Source organism: Mytilus edulis, chromosome 5, assembly GCF_963676685.1.
Source record: "Mytilus edulis chromosome 5, xbMytEdul2.2, whole genome shotgun sequence".
Lineage (NCBI taxonomy): Eukaryota > Metazoa > Mollusca > Bivalvia > Mytilida > Mytilidae > Mytilus > Mytilus edulis.
The window spans coordinates 23,415,987-23,434,642 of NC_092348.1; the positions used below are offsets into that span (position 1 = coordinate 23,415,987).

At 31.4% G+C, this 18,656-nt stretch overlaps 1 protein-coding gene across 3 annotated transcripts in view; it reads left to right on the forward strand.

The window, feature by feature from the left end:
- The window catches only part of LOC139523211 (leucine-rich repeat and coiled-coil domain-containing protein 1-like), a 104,420-nt gene that overhangs the window by 60,843 nt on the left and 24,921 nt on the right, over positions 1–18,656 (forward strand). For all 3 annotated transcript variants that reach the window (XM_071317039.1, XM_071317038.1, XM_071317040.1), the window contains exons 11-15: positions 5,455–5,554; positions 5,839–5,957; positions 6,571–6,705; positions 9,964–10,103; positions 14,022–14,138. In XM_071317039.1, the coding sequence (XP_071173140.1) occupies positions 5,455–5,554; positions 5,839–5,957; positions 6,571–6,705; positions 9,964–10,103; positions 14,022–14,138 (611 nt within the window). The remainder of the gene's footprint in view (positions 1–5,454; positions 5,555–5,838; positions 5,958–6,570; positions 6,706–9,963; positions 10,104–14,021; positions 14,139–18,656) is intronic.

Consider the following 18,656-nt stretch of genomic DNA (forward strand, 5'->3'; position numbering starts at 1 on the left):
TTTAAATGAGTAATGCCCCTTAGAAATTTAAGTTATATAATTCACTCAAATAATCAGCTTTTCCATTTTTAGCTCACCTGGCCCAGAGGGCCAAGTGAGCTTTTCTCATCATCTGGCGTCGGCGTAAAATTTTTACATTTTGAACTTCTTCTAGAAAACCACTGAACGAAATGAAACTAAACATGGCATGAATGTTCCTTATGAGGTGCTGACCAAGTGTTGTTACTTTGTAGCCGATCCATCATCCAAGATGGCTGCCAGCGGGGGACTTAGTTTTAACATAGGACCCTATGGGAAATGCATACAAATGACTTCTTTTTGAAAACCACTGAATGGAATGAAATCAAACATGGCATGGATGTTCCTTATGAGGTGTTGACCAAGTGTTGTTACTTTGTAGCCAATCTATAATCCAAGATGGTCGCCAGCGGGGAACTTAGTTTAACATAGGACTCTATGGGAAATGCATTTAAATGTCTTCTTTGAGAAAACTACTGAATGGAATGAAATCGAAAACATAGCATGAATGTTCCTTATGAGATGCTGACCAAGTGTTGTTACTTTGTAGCCAATCCAACATCCAAAATGGCCGCTAGTGGAGGACTAAAATTGTTTTACATAGGACCCTATTGGAATACATACAAATGTCTTCTTTGAGAGAACCACTAAATGGAATGAAACCAAACATAGCATGAATGTTCCTAATGAGATGCTTACCAAGTGTTGTTACTTTGTTGCCAATCCAACGTTCAAGATGGCCGACAGTGGGGGCACTTAGTTTAACATAGGACCCTACGGGAAATACATACAAATTTCTTCTATTAGAGAACCACTGAATGGAATGAAACCAAACATATCATGAATGTTCCTGATGAGATGCTATACAAGTGTTGTTACTTTGTAGCCGATCCATCATCCAAGATGGCCACCAGTGAGGGACTTAGTTTAACACAGGACCCTATCGGAAATACATACAAATTTCTTCTTTTAGATAAAAAAAAGTTTATGGTAACTGTGAATTAGAATAAATATGTGATGTTTAATTTCTCTCATAAAACTTTATGACGCAAGTACACCCACACAGAATTGATGTGATGCATTATAATTTCTCTTATTGTGGATGATATTTCAAATGGAGATAAACTAGAGCAGATCTTGTTCTGTATTCCTACCTAGTCTCATAAAGTGATGTTTAAAGAAAGTATATGTAATTTGATTCCATCCAAGAATATTAGCGTTTCAATAATTGTGACATAATATTACATGGCTCCAAGGCCGACTCATTAAATGTAATTTTCCTGCAAAAGAATCCCTTTATAGTGTCAATTATAGAACTGATGCTGTAGACTTTTAATTCCTTTATCTCAACAAATTCACAATGTCTTGAAGCTGTATCTTTTCAATTTTGTTCTGGATTGTTTTATTCAATTTTCTCTTGTCCCATATCGTAATTGAATCACTGACGCATATTGAAAAAAAGTAAGGTATTGAAGGAAATTTCTGTTTGACCTAACTTAATATTGATAATTAGTTCAGGAAGAAAATAATTTTGATGCATAGGAGTTTGATATCTTTTACATAAAAGTTATAGTCGCAATTATTAGATATTCACAATGGTCATATGGAGTTGAAAGCTTCGCATCACAAGTTGGTTGACCATTATGGAATATCTGTTTCAATGATCATAAGAGATACCACAATTTCGTCATTTTCCCCAATTGTGACCTACCAAATTAGACTTATCACCAGGGTTTTATGCATATGAGCAACACAAGGTGTACCACATATGGAGCAGGATCTGCTTACCTTCTGGATTACCTGAGATCACCCCCTGTTTATTGGTGGGGTACCTCTTTTTCAGTCTTTAGATTTATGTGTTGTGTTTTGTATACTGTTGTTTGTCTTTTTGGTCTTTTTATTGATTTGCCATGGCATTGCAATTTTTTTTGCGACACCAGATTTTAAATATTCCTTTGGAATCTTTTGTCTCTTTTTTGCACTCGCTCATGTTTGAATAAAATTGCATAACTGCAGACAACTTCTTGATTAGTGCTCCTTAGAAGGAGGGATATTTTAAAACAGAACATCTGCATTGCAATCTGATGAAATAGACAACTTTCAAGTTCGATGCATTTCCGTCAAAAACTCTGGTTTAAGTTAACATCATTCGTGCATTTAGTGGCATCTTCACTTCCGTTCCAATGTTGAGCGAGTGGTTGAAAAATTATAATACTATATTGCACGATTTATTCGACAAACTAAATTCTCATTATTGACATCAAGCACTGTGGTCATTAGGGAATTGTGATTAAGTACTTACAAAACAAAAATTATTTCTGGTTTATCCTGCCCAATGACGATCACTAAGATGCTTGTTGAACGTTAACAGTGCAGGGATACAGGCGATCCCCTCTATCTGGTAAATGACGTTACTAAGGCGCGCCTAATTGAAGAGTTTTTTCCAGTGACGGATGAACTCGAAAGTGGTCTATTCAAATCCAATGTTGATGCTCTGCCTTAAAGGATTTGACAACACTCTGTACTACTTTCTGTTTGAATTACTTTTTTGAATCCTCTGGTTTTGTTGTCAGGATGACTTTTCGAGATCCTCTGGTTTTGCTATGAGGTTTACTTTCAGGATCCCCTGGTTTTGTTGTCAGGATACACAGCTTTAAAATTTTGGAGGCAGATATTTCATTGGCAATGATAATAATACAGACAGTAGATCATATTGTCATCAGATCCTTCTAAGCAAATCTTGGAATATAAATCAGATTGGCTTTAATGATAGTTTTAGTTTGTATTTGGATCATGTAGGATTTTTTTAAGAAGTTTATTATGCCTCCCAGTTGATTACAATATGCATCCACGATAGATAGTTTAATTTACAAACTCTCAACTGGGAGGTATGCTGAATGAATTATCTATAAAAGATATATTGTTGTCAACAGCTTTAAGTCGTAGAATCTGTTTTTATAAATTATTTAAATGGAAATGCTTGATGTTATGTTCCTATTAGAAATGGTCTGAAATTGCATGCTTAAAATCTAATCACATGATGCAGTGGTGGAATCTGTTTCTCTAATGAATTTTAGACATTTGAAAACAATTCTTATTTCTTTTTTAATGATTGGAAAACATTTTTTTCTGTTTTTGTGACTTCATCATGCATTGTTATCTTTTTTTATGACGTCATAATAGAAAATTCAGAAGAAAGCAAAAATATTTTACGTCACAATAAAATTTTAACCAATGAAGAACTCAGAGATCAAATGATTATTTTTTGCAATCGTAGGTTGCAAATAAGGAAATAATCATCCCATCGTGGAAAGTGATTCATTGGCTAAGAATTCGAGAAATAAGATTCATTGTTTGTAGTTTGTATTGTAAAGAAATGGAATAAAAAAATCAATGTTTACATTTTTATCAAAAGGTGAATACCTTTCATGAGGCAATAAAATGCAAAAGAAAACTCATGTTTGCTTCCTTACTTGGATGATTGGTGTGTAATAAAGTTCTCATGTGAAATATTGTGATGAAGAAAAAACCCTGATGACAGTCAATAATTGGTTTGAATCTATAAAAGATATTTCTAAGGAAATTAAAGATGGGTTGAGAGGAAATTATTTTTTGGGTGACAAAAAAACATTGTATATTTAGTCTTTGTTAATGTGCACTGCCTTGTGGGTGTTTTTATGTTGTTGAACTGTCCATCTTTGTATCTAATGACCAAGGTTTACTGATGGTAAATCATACTTTATGAACCAGTGTTACCACATACAGAACCATTATGTGCTCTGTGACTTTGATATTTTAAGAGCTTATTGACGGGTTGAGAAAAAGTTAAGAAGTTTGACTGAAAATGAGATAAAATAATAAAGAAAATATGGAAACATTTGCTAAGAATTAAAGGCAATAGGATATGTTTTTTTAAACATAAGGTAAAAGAACAACTGATCCTAGATCCCTATTTTAGCCCCGCTCACAAACCTAAACAATAAACAATCTGTATGATGATTTTTTTATACTAGAACAGTAGAAACCTGGTTAAGGCAAATGGCTTTGATATACTTGTATGATTGGTAATTAATTAGTAACACTGAATTTTAAAAGTGGAAAAGACAAATTATTGGAAATAATACACACGCCCACAATATCACAAAATATATTAAAGGCTTTGTTTATCTACATGTTCGCTAATCACTGCATTCTATTGTCCTCCTCTTGTTTTTATTATTATACATTGCATCAATGAGTTTTGCACAACAGTGACAACTCATATACTTGTAATATATAAAATTGAGAATGGAAATGGGGAATGTGCTAAAGAGACAATAACCTGACCATAGAAAAAAAAAAAAAACAACAGCAGAAGGTCACCAACAGGTCTTCAATGTAGCGAGAAATTCCCGCTACCGGAGGCGTCCTTCAGCTGGCCCCTAAACAAATATATACTAGTTCAGTGATAATGAATGCCATACTAATTTCCAAATTGTACACAAGAAACTAAAAATTAAAATAATGCAAGACTAACAAAGGCCAGAGGCCCCTGACTTGGGACAGGCGCAAAAATGCGGCGGGGTTAAACATGTTTGTGAGATCTCAACCCTCCCCCTATACCTCTAGCCAATGTAGAAAAGTAAACGCATAAAAATACGCACATTAAAATTCAGTTCAAGAGAAGTCCGAGTCTGATGTCAGAAGATGTAACCAAAGAAAATAAACAAAATGATAATAATACATAAATAACAACAGACTACTAGCAGTTAACTGACATGCCAGCTCCAGATTTCAATTAAACTGACTGAAAGATTTATGATTATGATTTCATATTATGAACATCAGGCACAATCCTTCCCGTTAGGGGTTTAGTATCATACCATCATAACATATATGAGAAGTCTATTTAATTTGTCCTGATCAATGACTTTCACGGAGGCATGATAAATTGCAAATGTCTTAAAAGTCTTTAAAAAATCTGATTCAGTATTTTATAATACACATGTAATAGATGATATTACACAAAATAGGGACTTAAGTTGTGGAGTGGTGTAAGTAGTTCATCAGTCATAATGTTATGTTGTGAGTTTGATGGTTGAATGGTATAAATAGTTCATCTACAGTGACCACTGGCCTGTCAACTTGTATGCTGTGAGTTCCAACTCTCCATGCAGCAAGGTTTTTTTTTTACCTTGATCTTGATTTAAAAGGAATACCAGTTTTGCCTAAGGTTCAGAAACTTCTTACAGTTTCAGCTTCAGCTTCATCCATCAATAAAAACTGTCTGCATGAAAAAGGTACCATGTGTTAAACACCAATGAACAAAAAACACAGGATAGGACTTACCTAATTTAAAATTTAAAATCAGATGTGACAATGTCTACTGTTAAATTTGATATTAAAATTAGTGAAATCATATTTTGAAACCAGTATTTTTTTTTCATATTTTCACAGAATTTAATGAAAGAATTAGAAGAAGAAAGAGAAAGAAGATGGAAATCAGAACAAGCCAGTATGAAACTGGTCGATCATATTAAAAAATTACAGGTCAAAGGTAAAATGTCATAACTTAAATATGTCTTTGTTTTTTTTATTTTGTATGTCCCTTTTTGTCTCATATATAGCTCCTCAACTATTTCAGCTCTCATACATCCTTGGCCCTTTAAAATTTTTGCTGTTGAAGGTAATTGCAGAATTGTGAAAGATTGTTTCACCAGCATGCATCCTAGCTATGATCAAATTAGATATGTACCATAGCCCTATTGGTGTCAATTTCCTAAATAAGGGGATAAAAATTGATTTTTTTTTTAAATCAGTAAAGAATTATTTCTGTTTCAGTAAAAGATGGAGATAATTTAAAAGACACTGCCATAGAAGCTACTTCTAGGTTAAAACAAAACCTGACTAATGAAAGGGAAGTTAAACTGAGACTTCAGGACCAGGTTGATAATCTCAAGGTATAAATTATTTACAATCTGTATGGCATCAGGACATAATAAAGTTGTCGACAAGAACTAGTGAATGCTTAGAAATATCTTATAAAGAGATGAAATAGGATTCTGCATGTAGATAATACTTGCTATCTTTCAACTGTAAAACCTCCATATACATTTAAGTTCTGTAAATTCAAAAATTGTTGCGATTATTCAAGAATGGACAATAATGTGAGTTAATTTATTCCAAAAATCTGCATAAAGGTCTATGTTTCATTTATCTGAATGTGAGTTCTTATATTATTGCCATACCCACGCAGTCGCATTATTTGCATTAATAAAAACCTTGCAGTAATTTGTGAATTTACAGAATTGCAAATGGTTCTTTAAGCTAAAGTCAACTGATTTTGTAATGCTTTATTTTCTTAGGCCAAAATAGTCACCACTTCCTCTTTTGGTAACCAAATATTGATTTATGCTGTAACAGCAGTCTATATTGTAGACTTTTAAGTGAAAGCCTTCACAATAGATGTCTACAGCCTCATACAAAAACAACTTAAATGGGGAGTGTGTTATTGACAATCATACAACATCTCTTATTTTTTATTTCGAAGCTAAATTTTGCTAATTTTTTTAGGAACAAGTAAAGGCTATGACACAACATCTTTCTGTTGCCAAGGAAACAGAAGACAGCTACAAGAAAAGTTTGAAATCTTTGGAAGAGGTAGCATCTAAAATGGAGCGGGAAAAACTTCAACAGCAAACACATGAGGTAACTTTGTTGGATGTTAAAATAACAACAAAATTTGTATATTTATATGAAAAACTTCAACATCAAACACATGAGGTAACTTGGTTGGATGTAAAAATAACAACAAAATTTGTATATTTATATCTCTTAATGATTTGCATATCTACAGATACTTAAATTTGATTGGTCCATTATCATTTCTTCCTACGGTTAACATTTCACACGTGGTAGCCTAGCCATAGGGGAACCCTATTAAAGACGTAGATAACTACCTGTATATATGATCGAAAACTTTCGAGACATTCCGAGAATTTTTTTCTGAATTACGGCTGAGAGATATTGAGTTGCCTATAGACACATCCAAAATTCGCTAATATATAAGCCAAAAATATCCTGATACAGATGTATGAGATCACGGGGTTAAAGCAAATTGAGTTCGAAAAAAATCCAAATACATAACTGTTGTTTCTTTTTCTTATGATTAATAAAAAAAAATTATACATTAAAGCTTGGAAAATGTTACAATTTACAAAAATATATCATCTATTGAAATTTCATGAATGGGCTTGGTGCATTAACGTCATGGGAAATCTTGACGTCATAGAAACAAAAACTCTCAAAATGAAGATAATTCCATTTCTTGAACTCTTCAAATTTCGAAAAATATCTCAATAAAAAGAAGTTTTTGAGGTAGGAGTTAAAAAGAAGTTTTTGAGGTAGGAGTTATTTCATTGTAGATTCTATTGCAATAATGGATTTTAGAAAGTCAATATGGGGACTTACTCCTTAGTTATAAAATGTCAGTTGTGCATTTGATGATAAGTAGTAGCCAATGTACCTAAAATTGTCTATTAAAAATTGCAAATGTTTTAGTTAAGAATTAATAGGATTAAACACACTTTTCTAGAGGTTATTGATGTGTTAAATGGGTCACAAAACTAAACATAAAAGTCCTGTGGACTTTAATCAGTTTGTGAATTAATCGCACCAGTTTACTCATCAATAACCTTTAGAAAAATGTGATGAATCCTATAATGACAAGTGTCCTTAATTAAATTCAACTTTCTAATTTATTTGGCCTTATAACACTTTGATTCAAGCTTCACTGATAAGTCTTTTTGTGGATGAAATGCATATCTGGCAATTAGAGTATCTATGATAAGTTTATTTATTGATCAAGATATAATTAATAGACAATATATAACAGGCTATTATTTGAACTTGGAATTATTTTTAATTATGGAATTTGCTTGATTTCTTGTTATTGAATTTTTTAATAAATTCCATGTTTATTCTGTACTGAAATGTTCTGTGCTGCGCACAACACTTTCTATTACAAAGAAAATAGTATATTTTCAATAGAATGTACTGTGCCGCACACAACACTATCTAACCAAAATACATTGTATGGAAAGTGTTATTAACCACTCAAAAGATTATAATACCAAATAAACATAGAATTTATCAAAAAAATTTAAACACAAGAAATTATGCAAATTCCATAATTAAAAATAATTCCAAGTTCAAATAATAGCCTTATATGATTACAATAATTAATAACCTTTAAAAAGTATAAGCATACATAAAAATAGGTCATGGTCATAAAAATCTTGATTGTTTTCTGTTATATACCTGTAGTAGGAGGTAAATGTATGTCTGTCAATGTTTATGATACCAGATTTTCAATAATAAGTGCTCAGTTTCTCAGCAACTGTAAAAGTAGGTTACGTCCATTTGGTTTATAGAATGATTGGAAGGCGAACATGTCCTTGCATAAGAGTGTCTGACCTTGACCTTAGGTGCATCCATAATTAACAAAGTAAAGTTTTTTGATACCTACATGTATAGTAAAACATTCACTTCAAGAACTTTTAGTTTTATTTAAGGCAAGTCCTTAAAGAATAAATTTCTAGCCTGTGCCCTCTTGCTATTCAGCAACCCATTTAACACATCAATAACCTCTAGAAACATTTTGTTTATTTTTCCTCAAATTTTGACAAAATATTTACTTTGATCCTTTGACAAAAATATAAAATTTTCAAAAAATTTGAACCAACCGTTTAATAAAAAAAAATACACTGGTTATATAGCAGTTTGACGAACACTTATTTTGATCATTGAGAAGCTTAATATTATCTTAACAACACAACATCATTAAAACGTTCTGCTGATTTTACAGAGTTATCTCCCTGTAGTGTTAGGTACCATCTTAAGTACATTTGAAATGAAGTCTTCACCAATTCTTAAAGAAATAATACTCTTTCAAAATATAAGTGTAAATAGGTTTTAGGCAAGATATTTGAAGTACTATTAGTTTTTACTAATGAGTAATGTACAAGTAGAGGATTTTAGGTACTGTTCTTTAATTTATCATTTAAACCTTCAAAAATCAAATAAAAATAATAGTTTTTCTACAGATTGTAATTTCAACTTCACTTTTTTTTAAATTTGTTTGTATAGCAATTCAAGCTTAAATCTGGTTTCATTTGTTGAGCTATAAGTTTTCCATGACAAATGGCCTCAGCAGAGATAATTAGTTTATTCATATACACAGACTATTGAAATAAATTTGTTTTCGGACAATAAGCTGGTATAAAAATTTAAATGCTAACATCCTTTACAGTTGTCAATATTCATGTATTGCAGTCTGAACCAAGATCGTCTGAAAATCTTATTATGCTTAATGGTGTTGTGCTTATTTTCTCTTTCAGGCCTCTTTTAAAGTAATGACTTTTAAATTTGTAAAAAAGTTGTTTGTCTGATTTTCAAATGTTTTGAGTTAAATTAGTTCAAGTTCCTATGCAGATTTTTATGAAAAGTAAAACAACAAAAATACCAAACTCCAATGAAAATTCAAATGGGAAATCTGTTATCAAAATCAAAAGCTCTAACACATCAAACTTGGTACAGGCATTTCCTTATATAGAAAATGGTTTTATAGCTATTGAAAATTCTCACTTGTATGACAGTTGTATATAATTTCATTAAATTGACAACAACGTGTAAATAAAACAAACAGATAGGTAAAATTGTCAAAGTAGGGTTACAGAAATCAACATTGTGTTATAATCTTAATCACTATGAAAACAAACAAATACAAAACAAAATGTCATATATATATATATATAGACCATGTAAGTAAAATAAAAAAACAAGAATACCACAACACAACAACACATTGGGGGCATACAGAGACATAAGCCATTGTAGCTGTCTTCAGCTTGGTTAATATTTTTGGATGGATGTGGATGTTAAACAGATTACACTTTATTTTTTCAGCAAAAGAAGGTAAATGAAGCTAACATGAAATCTGCAGCTCTACAGAGGGAGACAGAATTGTTACGTAGTATGGTGGATAAACAGAAATCACAGATACATCAGCTTCAGGACCTCTTAGCAAATAGAGAGCAACAGCATAGGTAATATATCTCTTCTTGAATCCTCTAGTCCCTCCATATAGTCATGTGTTATGGTGAAAATACAGTTGTAACCCTTCTCTTTCCCAATTTACATAGTCATATCATATAGTATAGTGAAGATGCCATCACATTATAAGAAACAAAATAGGAATAAAGAGCATTCACTTTCCTTGACCTCTTTTGTGTTGTTCAGTGATCAACTTTTCAAAATCTTTATAAAATGCATTTGAATCTTTCATTTTGACCAATATTTGATTCTTGAATTGTTTTAAGAATCTGTTGTTTTACCTGTAAATCACTGTGATGTCAAGGAGATACATGTTTACCATTAGTGTAAATTGCAATAATTGGGTCACAATAACCTATATATATATATATATATATAGTTCATACTTGAATGATTTTGTTAAGGTTTTGCTAAGTTCAGGTATTCATAGTGGAATATCAGTGATGATTCATCTAACTTTCTACTTATTGTGTTGTTGAACCCAGTGCAAATAATTTAGATCATGGTTTCCTGCATTTTTAGCCTTGCTGACTTGACATTTTATAAAATGGTATTTTAAGTGCATTTAAGGAAGAACATCTTCCAGTTTTAAAAAGTCAATTTTTTGTTTCAATTCATTCATACCTAATATTTTATGGCACGAATTTAAAATTACATTCAGATGATAGAAATTTTACTTCATTTGCATCATGGAAAACGTGGTCTTTTAGTATCATTTCCTATTTCAATAGACAAGTTTATTTCTGATTCTAATTTCAGCAATTAATTACCCCAGAAACCCACTTTCCTTATTCATTGAGGAGAATGCCATGTTGATAAATTTGTAGGTTTGATAATGATTAGATTAGTTAAGTTTTTGATGACTATGTAATAAATATCAATGTATCTGTGACGATCAGTTAAATTCTATCCTATAAATCCTAATGTAAAGTGAAGTTATAAATGGGATGGCATAGAGAGTAAGTATTTTCTTCTATATAATTTCATTACACAATCCGTGGTGCAATTAAGGATATAATTCTGTTGATTTTTAGTACATTAGCTCTATACATTGGATAATATATCTATTTATTTATGTCCTTGTTTAAGCTTGAACTCTCAACATGATTTGAGTGGGATTAGAATTACATTAGTTTCATAAATGAGGGTCCGGAGATAAGATTTTATAATGGTTACGTAACTTTATGAACACTTGATAAAAGATGATATTCAACTAATAAAAATTCCAAGTTGCCATCTTTGTTTTCAGTAAATAGCAATGCATTTGCTAAATGCTTTGCTTTTGTTGAAATTTGTATTTTGTGTGTGCCAAGAATATATTTCATTAGAGCCAAAAGCCATATTCTCACAGTTTATTACTTCCATTTTCTCATTGACCCTACCGAGGGTCAGTGTTTCTCTCTTGGTACTGTGACTTCCTTAACCAATAAGAACTGACTGCCATGAAATATCACAATAGTACTAAAAGTGGCATTAAACCCCTAACAATCAATCAATCATTTTTTCATTGTAAATTTTATACATGTATCCACAAAATCAAAAGGTGTGAACAAGAATTTAGAAGAATTATAAAATTTGAACCTCAAAATTGATTACTATGTATTCATTTTTTACATGGAAGAAATTTTCAAAGATTCAAGAAAAACTAATTATTATGTGATTTTCGAAACATTCTGCCAAGAAAACTACCAGTATTGAGAATTTGTTTTTTTATGCCCCATCTACGATAGTAGAGGGGCATTATGTTTTCTGGTCTGTGCGTCCGTCCTTCCTTCCGTCTGTCCTTCCGTCTGTCCGTCCTTCTGTCTGTCCGTCCGTTCGTTCAGGTTAAAGTTTTTGGTCAAGGTTACGTTTTTGATGAAGTTGAAGTCCAATCAACTTCAAACTTAGTACACATGTTCCCTATGATATGATCTTTCTAATTTAATTGCCAAATTAGACTTTTAACCCCAATTTCACGGTCCACTGAACATAGAAAATAATAGTGCAAGTTTCAGGTTAAAGTTTTTGGTCAAGGTAGTTTTTGATGAAGTTGAAGTCCAATCAACTTCAAACTAAGTACACATGTTCCCTATGATATGATCTTTCTAATTTAATTGCCAAATTAGACTTTTGACCCCAATTTCACGGTCCACTGAACATAAAAAATAATAGTGCAAGTTTCAGGTTAAAGTTTTTGGTCAAGGTAGTTTTTGATGAAGTTGAAGTCCAATCAACTTCAAACTAAGTAAACATGTTCCCTATGATATGATCTTTCTAATTTAATTGCCAAATTAGAGTTTTGACCCCAATTTCACGGTCCACTAAACATAAAAAATGATAAAAAATCTTTTTTACTCAAGAAATGTATTGACGCGAATTTAATTCTTGAAATTAAATCATAGCAATCGTTCATTTAAAACATCTGAATCTTGACCTGACTTGAACTTATTAGTGTAATGTGTTGATTTAATGACATTTCTCTCAACTCATTAATGGTAAAGGGTTTTCTAACTTTACTTCATGTCCTGTATATTTGTTAAACAGTTTACATGATAACTTCTTTAATTCCAGGAATGAGGATTACTCTCAAAGTTTGAATTGATCTTCAAGTGATTTATTGAATACAGAACATTCATTCCGTCGATTAAAACTTGATGTAAAAGTTCCATTTACTTGATCGTATAATTATTTGATATGATTATCATCTTTGGCTATTAATGTTCTTATACACTTTTATTTAAGGTTTGGCATAAGATAAAGTCTCATAAAGGTCATTTTAATGTGTAATACTAGATGTTGATTTTTTCTTGCAATTTAATCTATACCATTTTTGAAGTTAAAAAAACTCTTTATTTGATTTCAGAGGCTGTTATCATTTAGTTTTAACTGAAAATAAATTTTGACATAGAAAAATGAAAATAAAATTGTCAGCCTCCTACTTATAGAGAAAATGGTGTAGGAGATGTTTTGGTCTGTTTCTATTTATTAAATTTAACAACGAAATTTCTCATTTTAAGTTGCTTTTAGTTTTAAAAGAACAAGGGAATTATGGGTATTATATAAAGATAACTATGGTATCTTATTACACCTGACATTTACGTGATTTCTCAACTTTTCACTGAATAATGACAACTAATATGATTAAGTATCAAAAGTTGTTCGGTTATTTAGCATTTAATTTCACGGAGAATAATTTGAATTTTGAAATATTATCTAAAAGAAAATAATTTCTGAGTCAGCAGGATCAAGTTCCAGTAATGGATCTGAAATCTTATTAAATAATCGTGAATTAATCTTAGATTCTGTTCTTTGTTGATTTGATGCAAGAGTTTTACAACTTTTCTACTTTCTGAATATTAAGTGAAATGTAAATGGGTCCCATACAAGTTTTTATTCATTGCACATATTAATTTCTTCTTTTAGTGGAAAATCTTGTTTCTTAAATTTCTGATCATGAAACATATGCCTTCACGAGCCATTCAAATCCTAGGAAATACCATACTATGATTGAACAAACAATTTAAACAGTTTCCTTCTATACTTACTATAGCAAATAAACAAGACAATTTGTTAAACTTTTTAATTAGGTCTGTTTCAAGCGAACCACTATTGGTTTGTCAGTGATATTTTGTATGCAGTTGTATTAGCATTACCAAATTATGCACATATATATTACTTCCATAGAGATTGGTCAGCCCTTCCCCTACAGTCATGGTCTAATGACTTTGGAACTTGAGAAAATTTTATAAATTTTGTCACTTTACAAATAAGCTGTTGTCTGCTCTATGATCGGGTTGTTGTCTCTTTGACACATTCCCCATTTCCATTCTCAATTTTGTGAAGTGATAAGAACTACAATGTTCCCATGGAAGAAATGATATTTTATCACACCCTCTTTTTAAATATATATGCTTATCTGTACATTTCAGAGAAGAACTGAAGAAACATTTTTCTCCTGACAGTCAAGAATTGAAAGAGCATATAGATATAGAGGTCAAAAAGTCCAACAAAGATTTTATTCGTGAAATGAAAAATCAACAAGAAAAGTGAGTAAATAATATTTATGTAGGAGTTCTGTTGTATGAGTTCTTTCCGTTTATAAGTTATCCGTCTGTCTTCTGTCTACCAATGATGTGAGGAATATCTTTCTATAGAAAATAATGTCTTCTGATTTCCTGTGCAATATATAACAACATAAGACTCTCGCCATTGAAGGAAATTAAATCTTTTACCATTAATTTTAGCCTGATGAAATAGATTTTTTGCATATGTTCAGCAAGAAATATTCCATGCATAGTTAGGGTGATGAAAGCATTTGTACTATGAGTGTGCTGTTAGCGCAAAAGAGTAATGTTGATTGGCCAAAACAATATCATTTATCAATTAAAAACCAATAGTTCAGAGAACAATTGAAGGTCTTTCCACAAAAGAAAAACAAGTATTAAAAAAATAGTAAAAATTCAGTATAAAATGTCATTAACAGGGTCAAATGATAACTACTAGTACGCTGATTAAAAAAAATCCTGGTTTCTTAACAATATTTTTTAAATAAGGGAGATAATGTGTTACTTCCGGTATTATTTAACTGTTTAATTGACACTGATTCCAAAAATATATGGTTCTGTATACTTTTACATTCAAAAAGTACAAAAACATAGTTACATCCGGTTTACACAGGGTCACTTCCTGTTCCTTTTTCAAGGTCATATGGCTTTCAACTAAATGTAAAAAGTCCCATGGCTTTATCATGTATACATATGAGGTAAAAGCAAAGGTCAAAATCTAGAACGTCAATTTAACCTATGACCTTGAGCTCAATTTCAATGTCATTAACCAAGGACCTCAAATCAAAAGACCCTAGATCTTAATTATATTTTGTTCATGAGTTATACCATAATATGCATATTTTTAAATAAAGAGGGGAGAAAACTCTTATTTAATGTAAGAGCACCCTTTAAACCAATATGTATGTGTTACGACATGTTGCAACTAACAATTAAGTAAAAATTATGTTGTGGATATCTTAAATTGTGTTTGAAAAGTGGTGAAAATAAGCTAAAATCCAAATTTAGAAATGATCTTGACCTTTGACCTTGACCTTTCTTTTTTTTTACCAAGGATCTCAAATCAAAAAACCCTAAGAACTAAATTTTTCTTCTTAAAATTTCAAAAGGGGAAATAACTCCAATATATAGTCTCTGGACCGCTTCGGTCAAAATTATTATCAAGATCCTGAAGATATAACGAGCAAATTGGTGAAATAATTTTGTCGTAATCTTTAACGGTTGCGAAGGAGATTTGTAAACAAGAAAAAACGTGTTTTGGGAGATAACTCTTACAATAACATATGTTCTGCTTAACAGGGTCAGTTTCAAAATGGTAATAACTGTTCGATATCATACGCAAAAAATCAAAGCGCATCTTGTGAAACAAAAAAGCTGCTTAGCACCGACAGAAAAAAGTGGCGGAAGAAGAAAAAAATAATAATAATAATCAAAAGAAGAAGAAGAAAAACAATAGGTCTTTCCACAGAAAAGTTGAAAGACCTTATAAAGTACAGAAAAATGAAAAAGAAAAAAAATCTGAATATTGCATGTTATGCTATCTCTTGTAAGAATAAGCTTCAATCTATGTTCCGTGGATTCCTCTAAGGTTTGACAGATATTCTCAATTTTTTAAATCTGTGACCTTCATGGTAACTGCAAAAAACAAATATTTGTCCATTTATTAGTTAAATACAAAAAAATTGAGAGATTTTATCTCTTGATCTGTAAAACCATTCTGTCACTGAAATCCTGAAAGGTAATGATTGGTCAGCTTGAAACCACCATAGTGTAGATGGAAATTACTTTATACATACTGTTTTGTTGTAAATTAAAGATTTTGAATAAGAATGTGTCCTTAGTACACAGATGCCTAACTCGCACTATCACTATAATTAAGTGTGAAAGTATTTCAGAACCTACTGACTACAAGTTCAGAATGTAAAATAAAAAGAATTATACAATCTGAGATATGTATGAAATATTTGCCACTGAATATTGAACATTGAGCAAACATCTATCATCTTTCTAAGATTAACAAGCACATATAATTTTTATACGACCGCAAAATTTGAAAAATTTTTCGTCGTATATTGCTATCACGTTGGCGTCGGCGTCGTCGTCGTCGTCGTCGTCGTCGTCCGGCGTCCGAATACTTTTAGTTTTCGCACTCTAACTTTAGTAAAAGTGAATGGAAATCTATGAAATTTTAACACAAGGTTTATGACCACAAAAGGAAGGTTGGTATTGATTTTGGGAGTTTTGGTCCCAACATTTTAGGAATTAGGGGCCAAAAAGGGCCCAAATAAGCATTTTCTTGGTTTTCGCACTATAACTTTAGTTTAAGTTAATAGAAATCTATGAAATTTTGACACAAGGTTTATGACCACAAAAGAACGGTTGGGATTGATTTTGGGAGTTTAGGTTTCAACAGTTTAGGAATTAGGGGCCAAAAAAGGGCCCAAATAAGCATTATTCTTGGTTTTCGCACAATAACTTTAGTTTAAGTAAATAAAAATCAATGAAATTTAAACACAATGTTAATGACTACAAAAGGAAGGTTGGTATTGATTTTGGGAGTTTAGGTCCCAACAGTTTAGGAATTAGGGGCCAAAAAGGGACCCAAATAAGCATTTTTCTTGGTTTTCGCACCATAACGTTAGTATAAGTAAATAGAAATCTATGAAATTTAAACACAAGGTTTATGACCATAAAAGGAAGGTTGGTATTGATTTTGGGAGTTTTGGTCCCAACAGAATAAGGGGCCCAAAGGGTCCAAAATTAAACTTTGTTTGATTTCATCAAAATTGAATAATTGGGGTTGTTTGATATGCCGAATCTAACTGTCATGACTGTGTATGTAGATTCTTAACTTTTGGTCCCGTTTTCAAATTGGTCTACATTAAGGTCCAAAGGGTCCAAAATTAAACTTAGTTTGATTTTGACAAAAAATGAATCAGTTAGGTTCTTTGATATGCTGAATCTAAAAATGTACTTAATTTTCAATTGGAGTTATCTTTCTTTGTATAGAATAGTAGTTGATAATATATGTTGGAAATTTGCCAGACATGACTATGATGTCATTTTCTATTTTTATTTGCCAATAACTTTATGTAAATAACTTCATTGGAAATTTGCCAATATAAAATGTTGCTGATGAAGTTTTTTTTATTGTTTTATACAATAAACAATGTATATTCACTTTTACTACCAACCAATCTTTACCATTCAGTGATAACAAGCACTTTATTTTACATTTTAATATTTTATGATGTATTTAAAAGAGTAGTTATTGTTGCGAACTCCATTAGAAATTTGAATTGATATCAGTTTTGGAGAAAGGAAACGGGGATGTGAAAAAAAAAAGGGGGGGGGGTTAAATTTTTCTCATTTCAGATTTCATAAATAAAAAGAAAATTTCTTCAAACATTTTTTTGAGAGGATTAATATTCAACAGCATAGTGAATTGCTCAAAGGCAAAAAAAAACTTTTAAGTTCATTAGACCACATTCATTCTGTGTCAGAAACCTATGCTGTGTCAACTATTTAATTTTAGATTTAAAAAGTTTGAAGAAGAAATCTTTAATTGATTTGTAAAATCTTGACATTTGTTTTGTGTAAAAAAAACCCATGTAATGTCAAAAATTTGATCACAATCCAAATTCAGAGCTGTATCACGCTTGAATGTTTTGTCCATACTTGCCCCAACTGTTCAGGGTTCGACCTCTGCGGTCGTATAAAGCTGCGCCCTGCGGAGCACCTGGTTTTACATTGTTCTAATAACAGTCAAAAAGCATTATTGTCTTTTCTATGAGGTTCTCTTATAAGTGAAGTCTATGTACAATGTTTGATAAATATTGTACAGGATTACATTGATCATTTTTATACGACCGCAAAATTTGAAAAATTTTTCGTCGTATATTGCTATCACGTTGGCGTCTGCGTCGTCGTCGTCGTCGTCCTGCGTCCGAATACTTTTAGTTTTCGCACTCTAACTTTAGTAAAAGTGAATAGAAATCTATGAAATTTTTACACAAGGTTTATGACCACAAAAGGAAGGTTGGGATTGATTTTGGGAGTTTTGGTCCCAACATTTTAGGAATTAGGGGCCAAAAAGGGCCCAAATAAGCATTTTCTTGGTTTTCGCACTATAACTTTAGTTTAAGTTAATAGAAATCTATGAAATTTTGACACAAGGTTTATGACCACAAAAGAACGGTTGGGATTGATTTTGGGAGTTTTGGTTTCAACAGTTTAGGAATTAGGGGCCAAAAAAGGGCCCAAATAAGCATTATTCTTGGTTTTCGCACAATAACTTTAGTTTAAGTAAATAGAAATCAATGAAATTTAAACACAATGTTAATGACTACAAAAGGAAGGTTGGTATTGATTTTGGGAGTTTAGGTCCCAACAGTTTAGGAATTAGGGGCCAAAAAGGGACCCAAATAAGCATTTTTCTTGGTTTTCGCACCATAACGTTAGTATAAGTAAATAGAAATCTATGAAATTTAAACACAAGGT